Source organism: Mus caroli, unplaced genomic scaffold (assembly GCF_978045245.1).
Source record: "Mus caroli unplaced genomic scaffold, Mus_caroli_1 scaffold_1, whole genome shotgun sequence".
Classification (NCBI taxonomy): Eukaryota; Metazoa; Chordata; class Mammalia; order Rodentia; family Muridae; genus Mus; species Mus caroli.
Genome location: NW_028227256.1, coordinates 54,984,608 through 55,006,106, shown reverse-complemented (window position 1 = coordinate 55,006,106; position 21,499 = coordinate 54,984,608). Strand labels below are relative to the sequence as shown.

The window sequence follows — 21,499 nt, the reverse complement described above, 5'->3', positions numbered from 1 at the left end:
CCCTCCTGTAGGCAGCATGTGTGGAATATAAGCGTCTCACAAGTACAGTCAGAAGACACTCCCGGGTGGGACTGACCTTATGGTCCCCAGTCAGGCAGTCTATTTCAACCTCTGAGCAGGCAGCTCCAAACACAAAGTATTCGAAGGGATGGCCTTCCCCTTTCTCCCAGTCTATATTCGACTCATAACCCCTGAAAGAAAGAGCAGAGGGGCTGAGGTACTGTTCAATAATCTGATCCAGTCCCACAGTCACAATGATGACAAAACCAGCCAGATGGGAGCTGGGCCAGTCTGAAGAATATATGCGTACAGGGATATGCACATATCCCATATACATTACAGCACATAACACATGCTCAAAAATGTGTCCGATAAACACAGCTTGTTCACTTAGAACTGCGTGATTAAAAACACCTACTTATCCTACAGTAGCAAAGCTTACTCCTGAGGTTAACTTCGGACTCCTATGATGACCCTGTTGCGGTTAGCACATACTGGATGTCATTCTACGGTTATCAGATTGGGGGATTCAATCTGCATCTTATGCCAAACATGGGGTTTATCTGCCTGCAGTCTCTCTCTCTCTGGCTCAGTAAGCACTCTCTATGAAATGTTTTAACAAATGCTTTCATAGAGGTTGTAGTTCTCAGGGCTCCACAGTTTCTCTCTCTCTCTCTCTCTCTCTCTCTCTCTCTCTCTCTCTCTCTCTGCAATCTAGGAAGTGCCTATCTTCTTTTTGGCTTAATTCCAACTATCCAGCCGCTCCTGTTGTCTCCTCACTTTAGGGACAAATGACATTGTCAACAAAAGGTCCCTGCTTGTGGATTCCAAGCACACATTCCCAGAAAGCTACAACATGGCCAAGGTGTGATCCGAATCACCTTCCCCCCATAGGAAATATTTTCCCCAGAAAAGGTCTTTCTGGATACCTGGATTAACTAGCAGATAAGTTCATTTTAAAACCAACCAGGCTAACTGAGGGTAATGAGCCATTTTGGGAAACAAAATTGCAAATAGTACTGAAATTTTTCTTTAAGCTCACCTGAAATATCCAACAGCCGAGAGACTGATGCTTTGGTCAAAAGCAGTCTGGGCCTGTGAGGGACCAACAGAACATGGTGTGATAAAGACTCCGGAAAGAACTGCTCAGGAGTTTAGTTCTATCTGTACTATGTGTTAAGTAAGGCGATAACGATGAAGGCCCAAGATGGATCATTGTCTGTCCTCATGCCCCACTGACATAAGCATCCACGAAGTACTCAATGCATATGATTGTAACGAATGTCAGCCATGATATGCTATGCTCATAACCTGAACTATAATGGCCACCATGGTCTGCTTATGGAGAGATCCATTTAGTTATCTGGAAAGACTTAGGCTATTAATGTGACCACTTTTTGGAATCAATGGTTGGATGTTTAATTTTATATATTGTATCCATAACAGTTTCAGTTGAGAGCAGTGATTTTGCTAAATTGTACCAATTATATCAAATTGTCTCCCGTTTCTGCAAGTACATATAGCTGACTACTAAACAGAAAAACAAAGGTCAGGTCCAAATTCTCAAATCTAAGACAATGGTATAAGGCACAGCCTTGCAATGGAGGTGGCTGGCTGTCATGCAAGGGATACAAGGTCAGTGTTTTGCAAAGGATGATGACAGAGGGTACTCCTGGTTTAAGACAGCCATTTCAACCTTTCTGGGCTCAGGAAACACTAGACAGGAGAAAGACAAAGATGCCAAGAACAGATTGTAAAGTTTCATATTCCGCTAATTATTAGTTACATTGTGAGCCTTTATGAAGTAGCAGGAGCTTTCATGTGAGATGTGGGTGACTGAATTGAGCCACCAGGATTCCAAGCATGCATGCCCACACTGAGGAACCTCAGCCCTGAAATCTTTCCAAGCAGAACTCTACATAACACATTGCCAAACCTATGTTTTGATATTGCACAGCTAATAATCTAGAGCAGTCAGCACGACAGCTGCGCCAGGGTTGGGTGTGATGTTCCATATCATCTAACATTTAATAACCTGACATTTTGAAAAGTTACCTAGCTGGTGTTAGAATGTGTGTCTTTCCCTCTAACTAGACTGCCAGTGTATCAGAAGGAGCAGGTGGATGTTTCTGGCCCACTGGGTTTCTATGATTTGTATAGATCATAACCCATGGCTTGGTTTTCTATTTGAGTTTGATAAATTACTTTGTTTTATCTTTACGTGGATGGGTGGTTCCACCTGCAGGTAGGTCTGTGTACCATGTATGCTTATCCAGTATCTGCAGAGGACAGAAAAAGGCATCAGATCCCTTGGAACTGGAGTTAGAGACAGTTCTGAGCTGCCACGCGGATTTTGGGGGGTTGAACTCAGGTCTTTTGGAAGAGCAACATAGTCCTCTTAACCTCTGAGCCATGTCTCCAGCCTCTGGTTTTCCATCTCTAAATGAGTGTCTATGTGAGTATTACAAAATGATCCCAGCACTGTTTTTTTTTTTTTTCTATTTTATGAACAGTGAATGCAAAGGAAAAGAGCAAACAGTTGTTATTCAGGAAACACTTAGGTTTCACAGGAAGGAGCGTCCATCAATCATAGCTTACGGCAGGTGTTGTAGCATGCATACTATCTTTCTTTATAAAAGAAACATTCCTGGGCACACTACTCCCCCACTGCGTGTGAATCCCCACATGCCACGGGCAGTGGGGCCTCTTATTTGTCATTATGCAATGACAGTGTCTTTGAATTGCCCTTCCCACAAACATAGTACACACACACACACACACACACACACACACACACACACACACACCATTCTGTATCTTGTTAGTTTCGATGATAAAACATAGAGAGCCAATGAGTCTCACCCAATCCTTCCAAGTTCCCTGAGGATTCTTGCTGATGATGGGTTCAAGGCGTTTTAGAAGGGTCTGACAGGCATCCTGTAAATGATTTTAAGTTAAAGTTCTATTAATTTCATGAAAACATCAGTGTCAGAACAGCATCGTATAGCATCCCACAGAGTTATCTTGGAAGTACATAGGAGTAAAGAGGGATAGGGTATCAAGGCAGTAGACGATGACATGAAAGGCTGCATGCAGGGATGCCTCTTGTGTGTGAGCCTGACAGACATGTACTGGTCTGAAAGACAATTGCCTCACACACTACCCTAGGTCAAGATCAAGACTTAACAGATGGACCATGGTGAATTGCCAACCACAAGTTGTAAAGCCCTGATTTTCTGGGCACATTGAAGTTTTCAAGAAGCCAGAGTGAAAGGCAATGGAGAGAGAACATCATCCAAAAGCCCTGGCAAGAGGTAGGAGGCTGACTGAACACAGAAGGAGGAGGATATTGGGGTGTCGGGGGTGAAATTACAAGGACTTGCTGCCCAACTGCTGAGTGCTTTGTCATCTGCTGGGTCTGTGCTCCTTTGCCCTGGATGGAAGAGATGCTAAGAGATGAATGACTCTTCTCTTCTGATCTCCAGCTGTGCATTTGACCTGGAAGGGTTAATGAATGATGTCATTGCACTGAGTTCTACCTTTACTGCCAGTCCATTGAGATCTGCCACCACAGAGCCTCCAGAGGCATTTGTGTTGGGGACGGTTTCTGTGCTTGTCCCACGCAGGTGGACACTGGACATCGGCATCCTTAGTTCCCGGCTGACTACCTAGAATTTTAAACGTGGTTTCATTTCAAACACTTTGGTTAGTTGCAGCACATGCCTGGCTGGCATAGCACGTGTGTGCAGCCTTCATACGCAAGACGGGGATAAAGGAACAGAAACATGAATTCCTTCAGGTACAAAATTCTCTCTCTTTTAAAATCTTAGTAGCTAGTCTGGACTCTGAGTTTTAAACACACTCCCTTTTCCTTTGATGATGCTCCTGGGAAATAACATCAGGAAAATGCAGTAAGGCTCCAGGCTAGTGCAGGGGAAAAGCTTCAAGTCTCTGCACTAATGACATCAACACCTTGAGCTTTGCAAAGCTCTAGCAAAGTGGACACCACTCTAACAGGGGCTGCTTGGTTTCTATGCACAGTTCTGGACACACTGCGGGACCAGAGCACCTCTCAGGAAGTACACGGCCCTCAGAAACACAAGCGTCACTGGAGCACAGAATGGTGCTGGAGCTGAGGGCCAGCATGGGACACAGAGGTTGCTTTAGTCTATAGTGTTGGTGCTGGAAACATTTCAGTCGATTCAAAATTCATCTCTTTCTGGCTAACTGTATGCTTGGTAGAGTTTGCCCACAGCTTGCCCAAGGACACAGGCAGGCATCCCAAGCCCTTCCACAAAGAGTGGCTCTCAGAAAAGCAAGTAGACAAAGTTCACAGGCTCTCAACATTAGCTTGAGTAAGAAGTAACTGATCTCTCACTGAAAAGTTGTCACTAGACAACTCTCACATATTAGCAGCATAAAACCAAAACCAGTCCTATGCATCCCACGGCCCTATAAGTTAAACAGCATTTAATTTACATCACTGGATTTGCTTTCATTCACCTGGAAAAAAATCATCTAATTTTTTTCAACAATTCATCAACTTAAATGTTTGTTCAGGATAAAATGCTACAGATACTTTATAGAAAACAATTTAATAATATGTATTAAGTAATTCCAAATACTTGGGCCACACAACCCAGCAATTCCTCACCTGGTGGGTCACTTTCAGAAAACAATCACTGGGAGGATGATATGTCTATTTTGAGGGACATTCATGACTTGTTCAATCACTGGGATAGAGTTAATTACAAATAAACCTCCCAAGCAGCCACTAAAAGTCGTGTGTGTTAAGAATGTCCTTTGCTTGTCTGCTTTATTTTTGAGACAGGATGTCACCATGTGATCAAGTTTGGCCTGAGTTTGATGCTCCTGCCTTAGCCTCCAGTGTGCTGGGATTATAGGCAGGCACATCATGCCTGGAAAATGTTAGGGATTTGCAATGTCAGGAAGCAGTGGTTATTTTTTGTAAAGCTAGTTGGAAAAAACAGGACAAGGAACGAACTTCTACCAGCAACATCTTAGCAGTTTCTTTTGGAAGAGAATCAGACAAAATAGAAGGACCCTAAAGTAGAATTGCTAATAAACACTGGCTAGAGATATCAAGTTTGATTTATGTTATTGATTGTTCAGAGCTCTTAATATAAAAGGGGCATGGAACATTGCAATCCACATCAGAATTTACACATCTTTTCACCACCCAGCAAAAACTCAGAAAAGGACACTTCAGCTGTCAATGTATCCAAATGGAAGCAGAAAACAAACAGGAACCTTCTTTAGCAGTAAAACAAACCCATCTTTTGGCATGTGCTTTTCTGGCATTCGGGAACAGAATTGACTTGTTTACCCAGTTTCTGCTAATAGCTTAACGCTTAAGCTGTCAAACTGACAGCCTCCTATCCATTTATTTTGGGACAGAGAAATATGCTCAAGGTCTTCTCTCATGAACACGTCTGTGAGGACCTACCCAACAGAACCCAGTGTTTGCAGTCTTACCTGAATCATTTTAGTGTGCACACCCTGCCCCATCTCAATCCCACCGTGAGAGACCAGTGCAGAGCCATCCAAATAAATATGAACTAAGGCAGCTGCCTGAGGAGAGGATGAAAAGATGACTCAGAGAGGTGCTCTGACCAGTCGCTGCACCTAAAACACCTTCTACCCCTCCCCCTAGGCCCTGCCAAATATGTAGATAGCTCAGTCACAGCCAGGGCAGGCGAGTGCTGCATAGTGATCACCCTTGGTCTCTGGCAGCGTTGTGTCTTTTGTAGGACTGTGATCCTAATTAGGACATTTGAGGACATGGGTGTCTCCAGGGATTGTCTCCCTTAGGGAGGAACAACACTTTAGGCTACTTTATTTGGGGGAGGGTCCTTCCCCTTCTTAAAATGCAAATATTTGGGAACATAGGTCAAGGGGAGGGAGAACAGCTGTGTCCACACATATTCCCATAGCTGTAGGCACATTGCACAGACCCCAAAATGCAAATCCAAATGAGGTACACTGAGATGCTGTCATTGTTTAGCTGCAAAATGGCCTTGGATTACCCTGGAGCAGTGTGGGTCTCAATCTTCCTAATGCTGTGACCCTTTAATACAGTTCCCAACCATAAAATTATTTACTATTCCATACTGTAATTTTGTATAAATTTGTAAATTTTTGTAAATGTATTTAATTTGTAGATTTGTTTGTAGTAGCGTGAGTATATGATATGCAGGATATCTGATATGCCACCCATGTGAAAGGGTCCTTCAATCCCCAAGAGGAGTCGTGACCCACAGGTTGAGAACCACCACAAACTGCCTTGGCACAGTGCTGCAGACCTCTGGAGCAATCATCTGCCTCTGTTGCTCCTCATCCGGCCATGGAAGCAGCCAAGCTGCTCATAGAATTAGATGCCCCTCTGCTCAGAAGCAGCCAGACTAAATGATCAGATTTCACCATGTCTTTTCCCATGTCTCCCTGGGCTAGAACAGTCCACCATGGTGTCTAACTCATTGTGTCACCTGCAATTGTCAACTTTGCAGGACCCTAGAATCTCTTAGGAGAGAAATCGCTGGGCATTCTAACAAAGGAGGAAAACTTACCCTAATGTGGACGGCACCATTCCAAAGCCTGAGGTCTTAACTACATGGAAAGCATGACGTAAGCTGATTGACAGGGCTCCCTGCTCCCTGCTCCCTGCTCATGTGGATGCAGTGTGATGCAGTGTCTGGAGTTCCTGTCTACCCTTCCTTCCCTCCACTGTGCCTGGCTTAATCAGGGATTTGTAAAGATAGGAAAGATCTGTAGAACATTCTGGTGACAAGGTAGTCTCCATTCTTTAAACCTAAAATTCTGCAAGACTCTCCTGCTCAGATTTGTAAGCAGCCCAAGTCAGTCAGAGTTGAGTTCAGGAACTGCAGGTCAGTCATATAACCCCACACAGAGGCCGATTTTCCTAGATCAATTCTCTGCCCACCAGAAGGACTTTCATATCCACTTGTGACCTGTAGACCACACCAGGAGAACTGCCTCTTTTTTTCCAACATCCAAAGCTGTGCATTACCCCAGGGAATAAGCTGAAATCACCACCATTCCAAGGAAGACAGTGAATGCAATCTCCATTTTCCTGGTTAACAAAATAAGGATAGCCTACATCTGAGAGCAAATACGCGTGCACCCAGTGCCTGGACTGAAAGTCTTAGGATATCAGAGCATAGCAGTATCCCTAAGACCCCTGCAGAGATGTGCCAGACTGGGCTTACATGATTCCTGAAGACACCATTTCATGGTCCTGGCATTTCTTCCCAAATAAAGATAAGAAGCAGTGAGTGTTTTCTTCATTGATCCCAGAGCTGGCTATCCTGCACTGCGGTGCCAGATGTGGCAGTCACTTCTGGGCTTTGTTCTATTATGTTTCACAGCACTCTGGTAGGGACACACCCTAATCCTCCTTTTGAATTGTGCACAAGGTCTCAGATGTACTAGGCACTGGATTATGCTTGATACGTGAACTTGCTAGAGCAGTGATTCCATCTATCCCATAGGTTTACAGATTCTGTATTTTGCCTCCTTGGCTCTGGTAAAGGTGGGTGGAACACACAGGTGGGCTTATTATGTGTGACTAAGCTACAACTACACTGGATTTCATGTGTTCTCTATTGTACGAGCCTGCTGGTAAGGCATTCTGCCTGCTGGTCCGGGGCAGCGTTTTGTTGCTGAGTAATTTGTTACACCCAGTGTTGCAAACTTCTCTAGCCATTAAAAGTGTCAAATTTGGTTCCACTAAGTGGCACCAGTGCATGGTTTGTTCTTAGCACCACAAAAAGATAATTCTACAAAGCTCCAGCTGTAAAACTGGCACAACTGAGCTGAGCCAGATGACTCTTGAATATAGAGAACTTCATTGGCTTGGCGAGAAGTTAGCTATAGTCGTAAGAGTCCCCAAGTGCCTCAGCCTTACCACATCTGGGCCCTACTCTATGCCACTGTGAAAAGCCCTGAACATGCATGGGTTAACTAGAAACCATCTGCATCCTTCAGGGTTCCCAGTCTACATGCCTGGGTTAACTAGATACCGTCTGCATCCTTCAGGCTTCACAGTCTGGAAATGGATGAATCTACAGGTGAGCTGCATCTGAACCCTTGAACAGTGGAGTGAGAACTGCTTCTGCTCCGGAAGGCAGCATGAGACAAGGAAGACATGGGTCTGGGGTTTGGAGTGCTGAGGGTTTTGAGTGGTTTGTTCTGCCACTGCTAGCCAGATGACCTGTAACTGTGTGTGTGTAGACAGCTAATCCTCTCCTCTTCAACGTAGGTGTGCATACATTCGCATTTAAACAAAATGTCTCTGTTTTAATGTCTCAAGTTTATGTGCAGACATAAACTTGAAAAGTTCATCTCCCCAGGGACAGGAAGAGGGAGATATCCATGCCCTTAAATGACCCTAATTAGGAAATAGCACCTTAAGAGACAAAGTTCTATGCACCCTCCAACCCTGCTGTCTCTTTCCAGACAGCAATTGGATGAGGTCAAGGCCAGCTGGCAGACAAACTTACCAGACTCAGCCTTCTAGGGCTCATCTCTAATTCCCTCCCCTGTTTTGCTGCAGAACAAGCCTTTCAGGATGTTCCTTCCAGCAAGCATTCTGTGTGTGACAGATCCCAACCCCTCCACTCAGCCCTAAGTGAAGCTTCTGAGCACAAAGGGTCTGCATGGAGACTTCTTAGCAGCTCTAAGGATGAAGCTGCCCTGCTCACCCTTTCCTCCTCTCAGTCAGCTGACTTCAACCTCACTTTCACCAGTCATACAGTGCTTTGAGGAGAAGGGTCTCCAGAGCTGCCTGGACCAGAGTGTGAGTGTCAAACTTGGCCTAAATTCTACCAGCTGTGGAGCAGTGGGGAGGATGTTTGAAACTCCCTGAACTTCAGTGTTCTCACTGTGAAAATGAAATAACACAAATTTTATAGGTTTTCCTAAGGGTGGAATGAGATAAAAATCTAAAGATTTGTTTTACTTTTTATTTGTGTGTGTATGTGTGTGTGTATGTGTGTGTGTGTGTGTGTGATAGACACACACTCAACATCATAAACCACATGCACACTCATGCACATGTGCTTGCACACACATACACTCACATACAAACTCATGTGCACGCACAGGCGCGCACACACACACACAAACACACAAACACACACACACACACCTGCAGGGGACAGAAGAGGTTGCCAGATACCCCGCAACTAAGTTACAGGTCAATGTGTGCTGAGCAGCATAGTTTCTGGGAACTGAACCCCTTCCTTTGCAAGAGCAGCAAAAACTCCTCACTGTTCAGCCAGCTCTCAGATTTCCCAGAGAGGAAATCTAGACAGACTTATAGTCCAGTGGATAACTGATCATTAGTTTTCAAACTGCCTTTTGAGATAGTTCTGGTGGAGGAGACATTATACCATGGCCACCATTATCTACAGCCAGTCTACCCACGCCTATGACCTTCAACCCAGGATTCAACAGGATCCACACGGCTTCTCTGTGCTCCTGTCTGCTCCCGGACAGATGGCCTGGCTCATCTCTCCGCTAGCTGCCAGCTAAGTAGTGATACATTCCCCTCCCCTACCCCAGAATTCACTGCTCGCAAATCATTTTCTCCGTATTGGTTTGTCCCTCCCTTCCTTTTCAATAACTGTGCTATCGTCCTCGACCACGCCTCTTGAGTATCTCCCTCATCTGAGAAAATCTTGTGCAGATGGCTAAGTGGCTCTGTGTTCTCTGTGTTCAATTTCATTTGTGCAAACAGGCAAGGAATGAACGGCTCCAATAAGACAACCATGTGGAACTGTCCTCTGCGCCTTCCATGTGCCTACTTTAGGTTGCCTACAAAGGATGCAGGCTCTAAGGATGATACCAAGCTCAGCTGGGTTGGTTGGGTGAAAGGATAAAGCTGGGGGAAGGGGAAGGGCCTTCCTATCCAGTACTCATGGCCTTCAGCACACAGCATAAACAACAATGAATCCCCATCCCATAGACCCACTCATTCCTGGTTATTCCTCTGTGAGACACATCCAAACATGGAGGAAATACCAAGTGATGTGAGAGCTCTGCTTCATCTCTGTGTGTGCATCTCTGTGTGTGCATCTCTCTGTGTGTATCTCTGTGCATGATCTCTGTGCTTGCAACTCTGTGTGCATCTCTATAAGTGAATCTCTGTGTGTGCATCTCTGTGTGCATCTCTGTGTGTATATCTCTGTGTGCATCTCTATAAGTGAATCTCTGTGTGTGCATCTCTGTGTGTGTGCATCTCTGTGCTTGCATCTATGTGTGTGCATCCTGTAAGTGCATGACTGTGTGTGCATGTCTGTGTGTGTGCATCTCTCTGTGTGCATGTCTGTGTGTCCATGTCTATGTGTAAATCTCTGTGTGTGCATCTCTCTGTGTGTGCATGTCTGTGTGTGCATCTGTGTGTGTGTGTGTGTGTGTGTGTGCATCTCTGTAGTCTCTCTGTATGTACCTCTGTGTATGTGCACCTCTGTGCTTGCATCACTGTGCTTACATCTCTGTGTGTATGTACAATACACATATTCATGTAAAAACTTAGATAAGGTGTCTGCATTGCTGCTCCACAGTAAGCTAGGATACTGTAGCCCCTTACAAGTTATTACACACAACTTTCATTCAAAACCAGAGGCAAAAAGCAAGTGAAATTTAGTAGCTAAGCAAAGACTTATTTAGTCAGCTAAAGAAACCATAGCAACAGTGCCCAGTCTTCCCTCTTAGCAGTTATGAAGAGAACAAACTCCAAAGACTTTGTTCAAAAAGTTAAATAATTTACTTTTCCAGGTTTAATTTACTCTACCTAGCAAGGAAATCAGGCACCCAGTACCCCACAACTTCCCGTTTCTATTTCATGTCTAGAAACACTGAGTCACACAACTGGAAGAGGAGTCTCAGAGGCCTTCTGCCCCTGTCTCTTGCATTAACATCTGGGACTCAGAGCAGTTATCTCGGCTTCTTAGCACCAGGGCCAGGAATAAATCACAGGTCCTCTCCCTCCCCATTTCCCACCAAGAATGTTTCTATCTGACTGTTAAAATGCCCCTGGGCTGTGCAGAGGAGTTCTTCTTGTGTCCTAGAGTAGTACAGGCTTTGCCATGCACAACCTGGGCAGGGCCATCATGTAGCTAATTCAACCAGGCTTCTGCCAGGACATTCCCACATGTGTTTGAAGCACTGACCTGTCCCATGGCTACTGATCCAATACCCACAGGATACTTCAGGGGAATCACAGCCATTCCCCTCTTCTTCCAGGAATTCTCTGCGTTGAATTTTCCTATGGCTGCTTTCCTCTCAGAGTAGGAACACTTGGCCATGCACTCTCTCCAGCACTCAGAGAGGGCCTTGGCGCTGAACTCTTGCTTGTAATGGGTATTATCAACATGCTTGTACATATTTATGGTTCGAACCTATGAAAGGAGAGATTAAAATGAGAGGGAAGCTCAGAAGACAAGGTCGTGTCCACCCAATGGCCTCTTCCCCCACTCTGCCCATCCTAAAAGGGCCAAACTGGGTTCTACCCAGTTATTGATAAAGGCACAGCATCCTCTTTGTCCTCACTGGGAAACCCAGTTGACTAGGCTGGACTCACTTGTTTCTGTGCTGTTCCTGTGCAGGTTTAGAAGATGGAGTCCTAAACCTCTATTCTTGTGCATCTCAGTATGGTTCAGGGACACTCCTGACTCTCAGTTCTTGTGGGCATCAGTTGAAAGGTGCCCAGGCTAAGCAATCTGGGTTGTGTGGATGCTATGGCAAGATAGAGCTATTTACTCCTGAAGCGAACCAATAGGAATATCTGTTTAAGTACAGCCAATGGTGAAGGGAAAGGACAAACGAGATTACTCTTAAATTCTTTTGAGTTGCCTGCAGGCATGTTTAGAATTTTCATTGTCTTCAGTATCTGACTTCCTCTTTCATCTCCCCTCCCTAGCCCCACCAAAACCTACTTCTTCCCAACAAGCTTCCTCAGCTGCGTTGTTTGGGGTATGGGATCCCTTGCACAGACATGGGTGGGACGCTATTTTCTGAAGCATGGGCAACTGACGAGTGGATACACCACTGAAGAAAGTGACTTGACCGCTGCCAGCAGCATTAACATTAGCCCCTCGAGGCAGAGTAGGGTCTCCTGAGCTTCTTCTAACATCAATGGTGTGTCACTGGCTCAGTGTGGGGTAGCTCACGCAGGTAGCCATGAATGAGAAGATTCTATCCCCAGATGTGCGGCACCCCATATTACAGTATTCCCAGAATTGATAAGGCCTCTCAGCAGAGAGCAAAAGACACCAACTGCCTTGTAGTCTTAGTTGAGATACTCCCACAGTTATGGCCAGCTCCCTCTACAAGCCATTATAAACACACACCTTTCCCAAACCACTCCCCTAGCAACTGCTCGGATCCCTAGAGGAGGGAATGTAGAACTTGATGCAACATGCCATTCAAGGGAAAATAGGTTTTTAAGAGACTATTCTGGACTGGAAGGGATGTCTTCGTGTAATTCCCCTCTCCTTTCTGCTGCGCAGAGGCTGTGATCAATAGCAGGGACAAGGAACCCTATGAGTTTAAGAGACATAAAGAAGATGGCTCCTATCTCCGGTCTTAGAGTTTAGTGTTATGAGGGAAAATACAGATGAACTGAGGGCTTGGGCTTTCCAGGCCTCCTGGAGCAGGAGGCAAAGAGGTGTGGTTGTCAGAGGTATGGCTGCATGAGGTCCATCTGCATAGGGTGCCAAAGAGAGGACAGGGCGGGGCATGTGCACTCCTCTCCATCCCTGTCCTCTCGGCCCCAGCGCAGAACAGGAGGAGAGAAGGGGAGAGACAGTTCAGCATGTCTCCCCTACCTAAACTCCACTTTGGAATCTGGGGTGGAGGAGGCAACAAAGGGGGGATTATCTTTGCTAGTGAATGAAGTTGAGGCTGAGACTTAAAGAACTGACAGTTGACAACTTAATAGCTGAAATGACAAAGCTTGTGACAGCCACCTGAGATGTTAGAGAATGAGGAATAGGGGGCCGTCAGGCTGAGGTGATGGGGCATGCTGCTCCTATGGTTTGGACATGGTTTATCTCCCAAGGACTGGGATGTCTGGCATCTTGGTGTTAGGATGGTGAGCCTCTCAGAGAGGAGGCCAGGTGGGAAGTGATACCTTTCCCAGAGAGTAAATAGTTTGCATGAAACCCTGGTTACTTCCCATGACACTCAGTTACTGGCAAAGAATGAGCTTGGGGAGCCTACAATGCCAGCTGCTGTGCGCTCCCACTCAGAACTGAGTAGATGCTAGTGTGTGTGTGTGTGTGTGTGTGTGTGTGTGTGTGTGTGTGTGTGTGTGTGTGTGTGTGTGTGAAAATCCAACCCATGCTCTGGAGTTTTAAAAAATCTACCTTTATATTCATTGATGCTTTGCCTGAATGTTTATCTGTGTGAGGGTGCTAGATCCCCCCTGAACGGGAGTTACAGACAGTTGTAAACTGCTGTGTGGATGTGCCTGGAATTGAACCCCAGGTCCTTTGGAAGAGCAATCTGTACTCATAACTACTGAGCTATCTCTCTAGTCCATCCAATTCATGTTATTAAAATAATGTTTCCTAGAATTTTTATTTAATTTTATTTATTTATTTTTATTTTTTAGTGGAGTATGGGTAAGTCAAGGCCCACTAAACTTGGTCACTGACTCTGTTAACTAGTTGACTGGGTAAACTCAATCAAATAATTTACTCTCTGGATCTCCTAATTCTTTAACCTAAATGGTCCCCCAAACCTTCCCAGATATTCTTCAGATAATCGGCATCTTTTATACATGAGACTAGAGTAGGGTTACCTGCTCAGGGGACAGGCCACATTTGATTGCCACTTCTGTGATACAGGCTTCGGTGACCAGCCCTGCCTGAGGAAAGCCAAACCCACGCAGAGCAGTGTTGGATGGAAGGTTGGTTCTGCAGGCCCAGCCCCGGCAGCGTAGGTTGGGAAACTTGTAAGCATTGTCCAGCTTCAGAAGCCCCATTTCTATCACCTGAAGAAACCCAGAACCGATGTGAGCAAACCTTGGTCTTCTTTGCATTTCCTAACCATGCAGACACTTCAGAATGAAGCCAGGCTGGAAACAGCGCCTCTCTTTATTTCTTAGCAAAAACCTCACACCCTAGCTAAATACATTTTGCTGTAAGATAAATCTAAAGGATTTGAATTATTCTCAGTTATTACCTTTAATTTGCAAAGCTCGGTCTAGTGCACACATCTAGGTATGGGATGCAGACACATAAGCAAAGGCTTGCCCAAGATCTCTGAGCTCCGTCCACCCATGGTTTTCAGGAAATCTTTGCTATTCTGCAGTGAGTCCTTTATTAAATGTTATGTAAAGACTGAATATTTCCCGAGTTGAATCATTTTATGTATTACTCTTTGAAGAATGAGAACTTCCTCTAAACCACTTACCCATAGTGACTCATCCAGGGAGCACCCTCCATTGCAGTAGTGCTCCACGTCCAGGGCCAAGATTCTGCCATCATTCATGAATCCAGCCTGGGGGAGAGAGCTGACTGCTGATACTGGTTCAGGAGGTCAAAGTTCACTTATTTGTACTTTGGAAAAGCTTCATGGAATTAGATTTGACAGCTGTTTCTTGGATACAGAGCTGGCTTAGTGGTATTGGGGAGACTCTGTGTGATCGTCAGTGTTAATTATTGGCTTAACAGATCTAGAATTGCCAATGAGCAACCCCAGGGAGAGATTATCTTGATTGGGTTAACTAAAGCAGGAAGATCAGTCTTAACAGTGGGCGGCATCATTCCCTTGGCTTAGGTTCTAGGCTGCTTCAAGGAAGAACAGAGGCTGATCTCAGCTCTCACTGCAGGTGCTCCTTAGAGAAATAATCAATACTATTATATAATTAATATGTTACTATATAGCTATATGATATAATTACTCTCATTTCCTGTCCTGACACTTCTCTCCACCAGTGACCATCACTGCCACGGCGATGTCCTCCATAACTATGGTCCAGTCTTTTGAATGAAGGGTTGGTCATTTAGGTGAAAGACATTTCTGTTTCAATGACCTGTTTTCATTTCTCCTCCCAACACTTACACAAACAAGATCATTATTTTCCTTCCAGAATTCTCACTGCTTCCAATTTTTTTTTTCTTTTAGAAAGCTCCAGGCTGTGTTTTGTGGTGCTAAGTTTTTCAACAAATATATTTCATTTTATACAATATAAGCTCTGGAGCTCCTCTGCTCACAACCGTGTCTCAGACTCGGCTGCTTCCTGTCTGTATTCATCCTACCTCCGGGAGGCCACCTGTTCCATGCTCACACTGCTAAGGCCATCCTATCCAGAGAGGTCATGTCACCCTCCTGTCAGGGCTTAAGCCCAGTTATGGCATGTGACTTGCCAACAATCTACTACTCAGTGCACTGTGTATTCAGCTGCTGCTTGCTGTGCCGGGAGATCTGGTTGCAGTCTGGATGTTGGCACTGCCATGACAATTAGAGCTTTTCTGGTCTCAAAGACTTGTAAAGGTTGTTTTCCATCACCTGGGATTGGTCGATGAAGAGCTGATCAGCCAGTTATCTGGGCAGAAGAGAATTGGGCAGGACTTCCCAGCCCAGTCAAGAGGCCCCAAACAAAAAGAGAGAGGAGAGGAGGAGAGAGAAGGAAGGAGGATGATTAGTCCAAGAGGATTAGGCATGAGGTGTCACGAGAGAGTAGCTATTAGAATAAAGAAGAGAGGCAGTATCAGGAGCATTTGCCTTGAGCAGATCATTACAGGACAGCCATGAAGACACACATGGACCAGAGCAAGTCAGGGCAAGACTCAGATGCAGGTAAATGAGGCTGGGATGTAGGAAGCCATGGAGGTTTAGAATAGATGAGTACCTGCCCAGCACAGTGCCTGCAGCTTGTTAATAAATTTATTAGGTCTCTGTGTTATTTACTCAAGAGCTAAAATGGGCTAGGATGGGCATAGAAACACCTTGTCGTTACTTGGGAACAAGTTGCGGGGGGGGGGGGGGGGAAGCGTAGAAAAGCCCCAGAATTATATCTACAACTTGGTCTCACTGTTTTGTGTGAAGTTAAATTTAAATCCATTCTGGGGCTCTAAGCCTCTCTCGGGCTGGCATCTGGGCACACAAGACTGCATTTCCTAGCTACGCCACAAGATGTCTGGACAGAAGCAAGGTCTACCACTTACAGGCTTGGCACCTGATAGATTACGTATATCAGTATTCCCCTGTCTACTGCCTGCTGCAGAAGGCTCCGTGGAGGACTCAGGTCCCCGCACAGATTCCAATAGAACTTTTGGGGACTACAACAACCTTCCGTGTCTACACTTGCAATATGGTAGCCAACAATTACAGGTGGGCACTGTGTACTTGGAACACTGTGTACAGCATAATCTTAGTTTAATTTTATTTTGTTAAATGCAAATTTAAATAGTTGTATACACCCAGTAGTTATCAGAGAGCAGTTTTAGGGGATAGAGGTGCTATTAGAAAAACAAGTCCCTGAATGATTGGAGCAAGCCCTCCCCTCCTCCAATCCATGCAAGCTACAAGGCTCCTACCTGAATAAGAAATAACAAAGTAAAGGTTTAAGATCCTGAGAGATTTGAGTTATTTGTTAAAGCTGTTGGCCAGCTTTAAAATGTAAAATAATCTCTTAAAAGGCAAAAAGATAATTATTTTCTACTATAGAAACTTTTGTAGGAATTTCTGGGTCATAGGTTTTCACAATACACTTGATATATTAAAAAATGAGAAACCATCTGCAAATAATTGCAATTTCATATAGCACCATTGTTATAGGAGTTATTCTATTTTTACCTTTTCTGTGCGGAAAGAATGGTTATCAGATCGACTTTCATGGACATACAGTCACATGTTTTCCAATCATTCATTCCGTAATGCTCAATTCTAGCTAGTACTTTCTCTCAAACTGGCATTGCTGAGCAAAGCGGGAAATCTCATTGAATGGGTGGTAATTAAACTGGAGCACAAGAAGTAGAAAATCTGACTACCATTTAGTTGTGGCTGGTTTTTATGTCAATTTGTCACAAGCTAGAGTCATCTGAGAGAAGGGAATGTCAACTGAGAAAAATGTCTGCAAAAGATTAGGCTATAGGCAAGCCTGTAGGGAATTTTCTTAATTAATGAGTGATGGGGAAGCTGGCTGTGGGTGGTGCCATCCTGGACTGGTGGTCTTGAGTGCTATAGGAAAGCAGGCTGAGCAAGCCATGTGGCGCTAACCTCTCCTCCATGACTATCAAATCCTGACTCCAGGTTCCTACCCTGTTTGAGTTTCTGCCCTAATTGCTTTCAGTGAGGAACTAAAATATGGAACTGTGGGTGAAAGAGACCTTTCCTCCCTAATGGTGTTTCATCACAGCAAAGGAAACCTGACTACATCTGTGTTTGTTCTTTCCCTGTCAGTGTAGCCAAACATTGCCCTCTGCCTTTACGAAGGTTCTCATTGCAACATGAATCCTTCCCTGACTTGTTCTTCGGCTCACTTTATACTTTCCAAGGTAAGGATGGCGTCCTCCAGTTATTAACATGTCTTCTCCTCGTTCCAGAATGCAGCGGACTGCGTGACCGTGTCTGAGACAGAAAATAAAAATTAATCAATCAATCAAACAAACAAACAAGCTAGCTGTTATTCCACACTCATATTATGCCTTCTAGGTGTGTTGGCTCCAAAGGAAATTTCCTATGGGGTGAGGTTTTTAAATTCTCATTGAAAAACCGTAAGATAAAGAAATGTCAACTTAACCCAAAAGCATCTATTAATTCAAGAGAGAGGAAAGACAGAGAAAGACAGACAGACAAACAGACATGGTCGGGAAAGCACAGAGAGAGAAAGAGAGGCTGATTGATTTTGGGAGATTAAGTGGGTTATGTATCTGACCCATAAGCAAATAGTTCAGACTATTAATGCTAAGGACAACACCACCCACCTGGGACCTGTTTCTGTTGACATTCCAAGTATTGCATATTTTATTTATATGTTTGTTTGCTTGCTTGTCTGTCTGTCTCTCTGTCTACCTACCTACCTATCTATCTATTTTTTGAGCCAGGGTTTTTCTGTGTATCCCTGGCTGTCCTTGAAATTTGCTCTGTGGACCAGACTGGCCTCTCAGACTCACAAAGATCCTCCTGCCTCTGCCTCCCAAGCACCGAGTTTAAAGGCATGCACCACCACTGCCTAGCCCATGTATTATAATATTTTTATAATGGCTTTCGTCATATTTTCAGTGATTGGTGCTTATTTTGCTTCTTAAAGAACTTGGCAATAAAAGACAAAGAAGTTTAATAAGCTGGCGTCTCGCTCGGGTGTTGGTTTATAATGTGTGATCTTAAATAGCCTTAGTCTAGATCCTTCCTCATTCCATGTCTTAGGAATAAGATTTCACTTCAGTTTGTTTAATAGATTTCTCCCACTTACTTGCTAGCAGCGAACGCAGTGATGGCTGCCAAGATGCTGGTCTTGCCCGCCTTCCCTCCAAATGCCCCGCCAACTCGCCTTACATGACACATGACCTTGTTGGCTGAGAGCTTCAAGGTTGCAGCAACTATATCCTGTCAACAATAATGGTTTTCATTGCTCTGGCCCATCCTCGGCAAGATGTATGGCCATCATTGTCATGCCCACAATCCTAACAGGAAGCCTGCCCTCCTGAGTGTCACAACGATCGCACATTTTGTTTCCATGATGTTGAACACGAGACACAAGACGCGTGGTTCATATGGTTATGATAAATGACAGAAAGGAAAAGTGCCCCAAACCCTTACCATCACCAACAACTATTCTCCTGGCTAGAATGACATTGCTAACATGAACTCATTCTTTCCATAGTGGTGAGATAACTCTGCCAGCTGGACCCACACCCAGCATATCCTTTCCACAATAATCCCTCAAGGGATGTTTCCTGAAGCAGTAAGATGTCACGACCCTGGGCCTCTCCACTTCTCACATCCTTACTGGGTTACTGTGAACACTAACCAATCTTCCCAGGATGTGCGTTCCTGTTTTGGTCATCCTGTCACACAGGGAATGAAACACAGTTATCTGGTCCCTCTCGGTGTCACACCCTCCCAGTGTTGCTGTTCACAGCTTCACTCTCCTCCTCTGGCTCTTTTGGTACCCATCACATCCAGATTCCTTCACTTTGCTTCTGACCTTTCCCTCAATGTTTAGACCAGTTCAAGCCGGCATCATCTTCTTTCTTGCATGTGAGTTCCCTGGGACACAGGATATAGGCAACCGATGTTTTTAGGAGAGACGGATGGGTTAATGAAAGAGAGGTGTTTGTGCTGTAGAACTGCCTGGGATAGATAGCCTCTCTTCCACCACCTGACCTCACTGTACTACAGAGGCAAATAAAGGCTGCTTATCTGTAAGGTTCCCTGGGTGGTTCTGACCCTCACACACTCTCCTTTCTCTTTTTTTTTTTTTTGCCATCTAAAAACACATCTTTATTATTCCATGTGAACCAAGGACCCGGGTTCTGGGTTTAAAAATACTTACGATTAAAGAGTAATCAACGACAGAAACAAATAATAACAACAAAAGCCACAAAAAAACAAAGCTTAGAATTGAAGGCAGCCTTTCACCCAGATTTCTCAACAGTTTACTAAAGTTTACTGTGGGTCATTGACTGTTTATGGCTAGTTTATACCTGGACTCAGCTAAAAGCCTCCAGACTGAAATGGTACTCAGAAATTCTGACTTTTTAAACAACCTAAATGTCTCTGTGTGCTTCCTGTGCCCAAATTTAATTTTAAACAAAGAGCAGGCATATTATAAATATGAGTGACTTGGGTCAAGCACTCCTGTTGAACTGGAGAAAACATCATCACCCCCACCCCAATCCCCAAGGAAAGGAGTGCCAGCGGTGAGTGCCTCTGTGTGTGTATAATATATACATAGGCACACAGATGCAGATCTAGACAGGTAGCTATATAGATACATAATCTCTCAAAGAAGGCAGTAACAAAAATAACAAACTATACTTGCATTGTGGCAGCAGAATAAGACAGTGTCAGAGTGAAAGGAAAATGGTTACAATCTATCCAGGTTTAAATGACTATGATACTAGCTTAACTTTTACCACCTTGCTTTTAACCCCCAACAGACAGCCTTCTTGTAAGAGGGAAGACCCCCTCACACAGATGCTTTGAAGAGGGAGGACTCCCCTCACAGATGCCTTGTGTTCGAATCAGTCTGCACTATTCAGAACAACACCAGCTCTGCTGGTTGAGATTGTGGGTTCGCAGGGACATCTAAGCTTTCATTAAACTGGAAAGCAATCAAGTCTTTATGTCTACAAATTATACATTTAATAGTTCCACAAATTTAGCAAAGTTTGTGATGACATCTAGGATGTTTTTACCAAATCGTAGACGTAAATATGGAAGTCGTCATCAAACTTGATGAAATAGACAGAGGGCTTGGCCTCTACTTGGTGGATGACCATGCCAGTCCTTTTTGAGCCGTCTTCTTTGGCATATTCCACTTGCTTGCCTACCAGGCTGTCCACAACTTCTCCTGGCTCCCTTTCTGCTGGAGGCGAATCATTGGAATCAGGCATGATGCGGAGGTCATCTTCTTTGTACTCATCGAGGAGCTGGTACATGTACAAGACAGGGTCTTTCTCATAGGTGGTGTAAAACCATGTGTTCATGACAGGACCATCCCCCTCCACTCATCTTTAGAGCCATCCTCTGTCTCAAACGTGTGCTCCACTGCTTTGCCAATCATTGTGTCCTCTAAGTGTGCATCGCTGATCCGAGATGATGCAACTCTATCAGGGAGGACTTCCAGTGCAGAAACTCTTTCATCCTTATTAAGTTCTAGTCAAATCCATCGTACTTTATAAGATACAGGGAAGGATTCACAGGCACCTGGTCCAGGACAGTCCCCTTCCACTGGGTAACAGGGCCATTGCCCTCTCTCCACCCATGCTGGATCCTGCAGCCTATGATGTTCCGCCGGGGTTGGGACACAGGCTTGCTTGGTCCCACACTGGTCCGACGTTTTTTGTGAGACGTCCTCTTCTTCATCATGTTTGCAGATACTCCAGCATGGCCTGTCGGCCACCGAGGCTGCCCACGGGGCCGCCGTAGTTCGCTCCTGCGCCCCGCCGGCCCAGCCCGAGCCAGCCGGCGCCTCCCCACCCTCTCCTCGCCGCGGCCGCCCCCCCCGCCCCTCCCCCCGCCCCTCCCCCCGCCCCTCCCCCCGCCGCCTCCCTCTCCGGCCGCCACGGCGCACGCGCACTGCGCCCGCTGAACTGCGGAATCTCCTTTCTCTTGATTCCTCCCATCATGGCATTTTTTTTTTTTTTTTTTTTGACTTCGCTGGTTTAGTGCCTTGCTGTTTCTTTTCCAATACAGTTTCCTAGCTGCTCCTTGTGAATGAGGTACTATCAGCTTGAGAGGACCAGCCTTTCCCATTTTCCCTTTGTTTCTTTCTTTCTTT

The 21,499-nt window shown here is 45.0% G+C and overlaps 1 protein-coding gene and 1 pseudogene across 2 annotated transcripts in view; both read right to left on the bottom strand.

The window, feature by feature from the left end:
• Aox1 (aldehyde oxidase 1) overlaps window positions 1-21,499 on the bottom strand; it is a 72,736-nt gene that overhangs the window by 8,906 nt on the left and 42,331 nt on the right. The window contains exons 22-31 of one of the 2 annotated variants that reach the window (XM_021156825.3): window positions 18,467-18,600; window positions 17,535-17,622; window positions 14,461-14,547; window positions 13,847-14,038; window positions 11,214-11,441; window positions 5,497-5,592; window positions 3,540-3,668; window positions 2,863-2,937; window positions 1,043-1,095; window positions 77-191 (exon numbers count right to left, since the gene is read on the bottom strand). In XM_021156825.3, coding sequence (XP_021012484.1) covers window positions 77-191; window positions 1,043-1,095; window positions 2,863-2,937; window positions 3,540-3,668; window positions 5,497-5,592; window positions 11,214-11,441; window positions 13,847-14,038; window positions 14,461-14,547; window positions 17,535-17,622; window positions 18,467-18,600 — 1,197 coding nt within the window. The remainder of the gene's footprint in view (window positions 1-76; window positions 192-1,042; window positions 1,096-2,862; window positions 2,938-3,539; window positions 3,669-5,496; window positions 5,593-11,213; window positions 11,442-13,846; window positions 14,039-14,460; window positions 14,548-17,534; window positions 17,623-18,466; window positions 18,601-21,499) is intronic. The other variant, XM_021156831.3, reaches the window with a different exon arrangement.
• On the bottom strand, window positions 18,607-21,161 carry LOC110290313 (spindlin-W pseudogene; annotated as a pseudogene).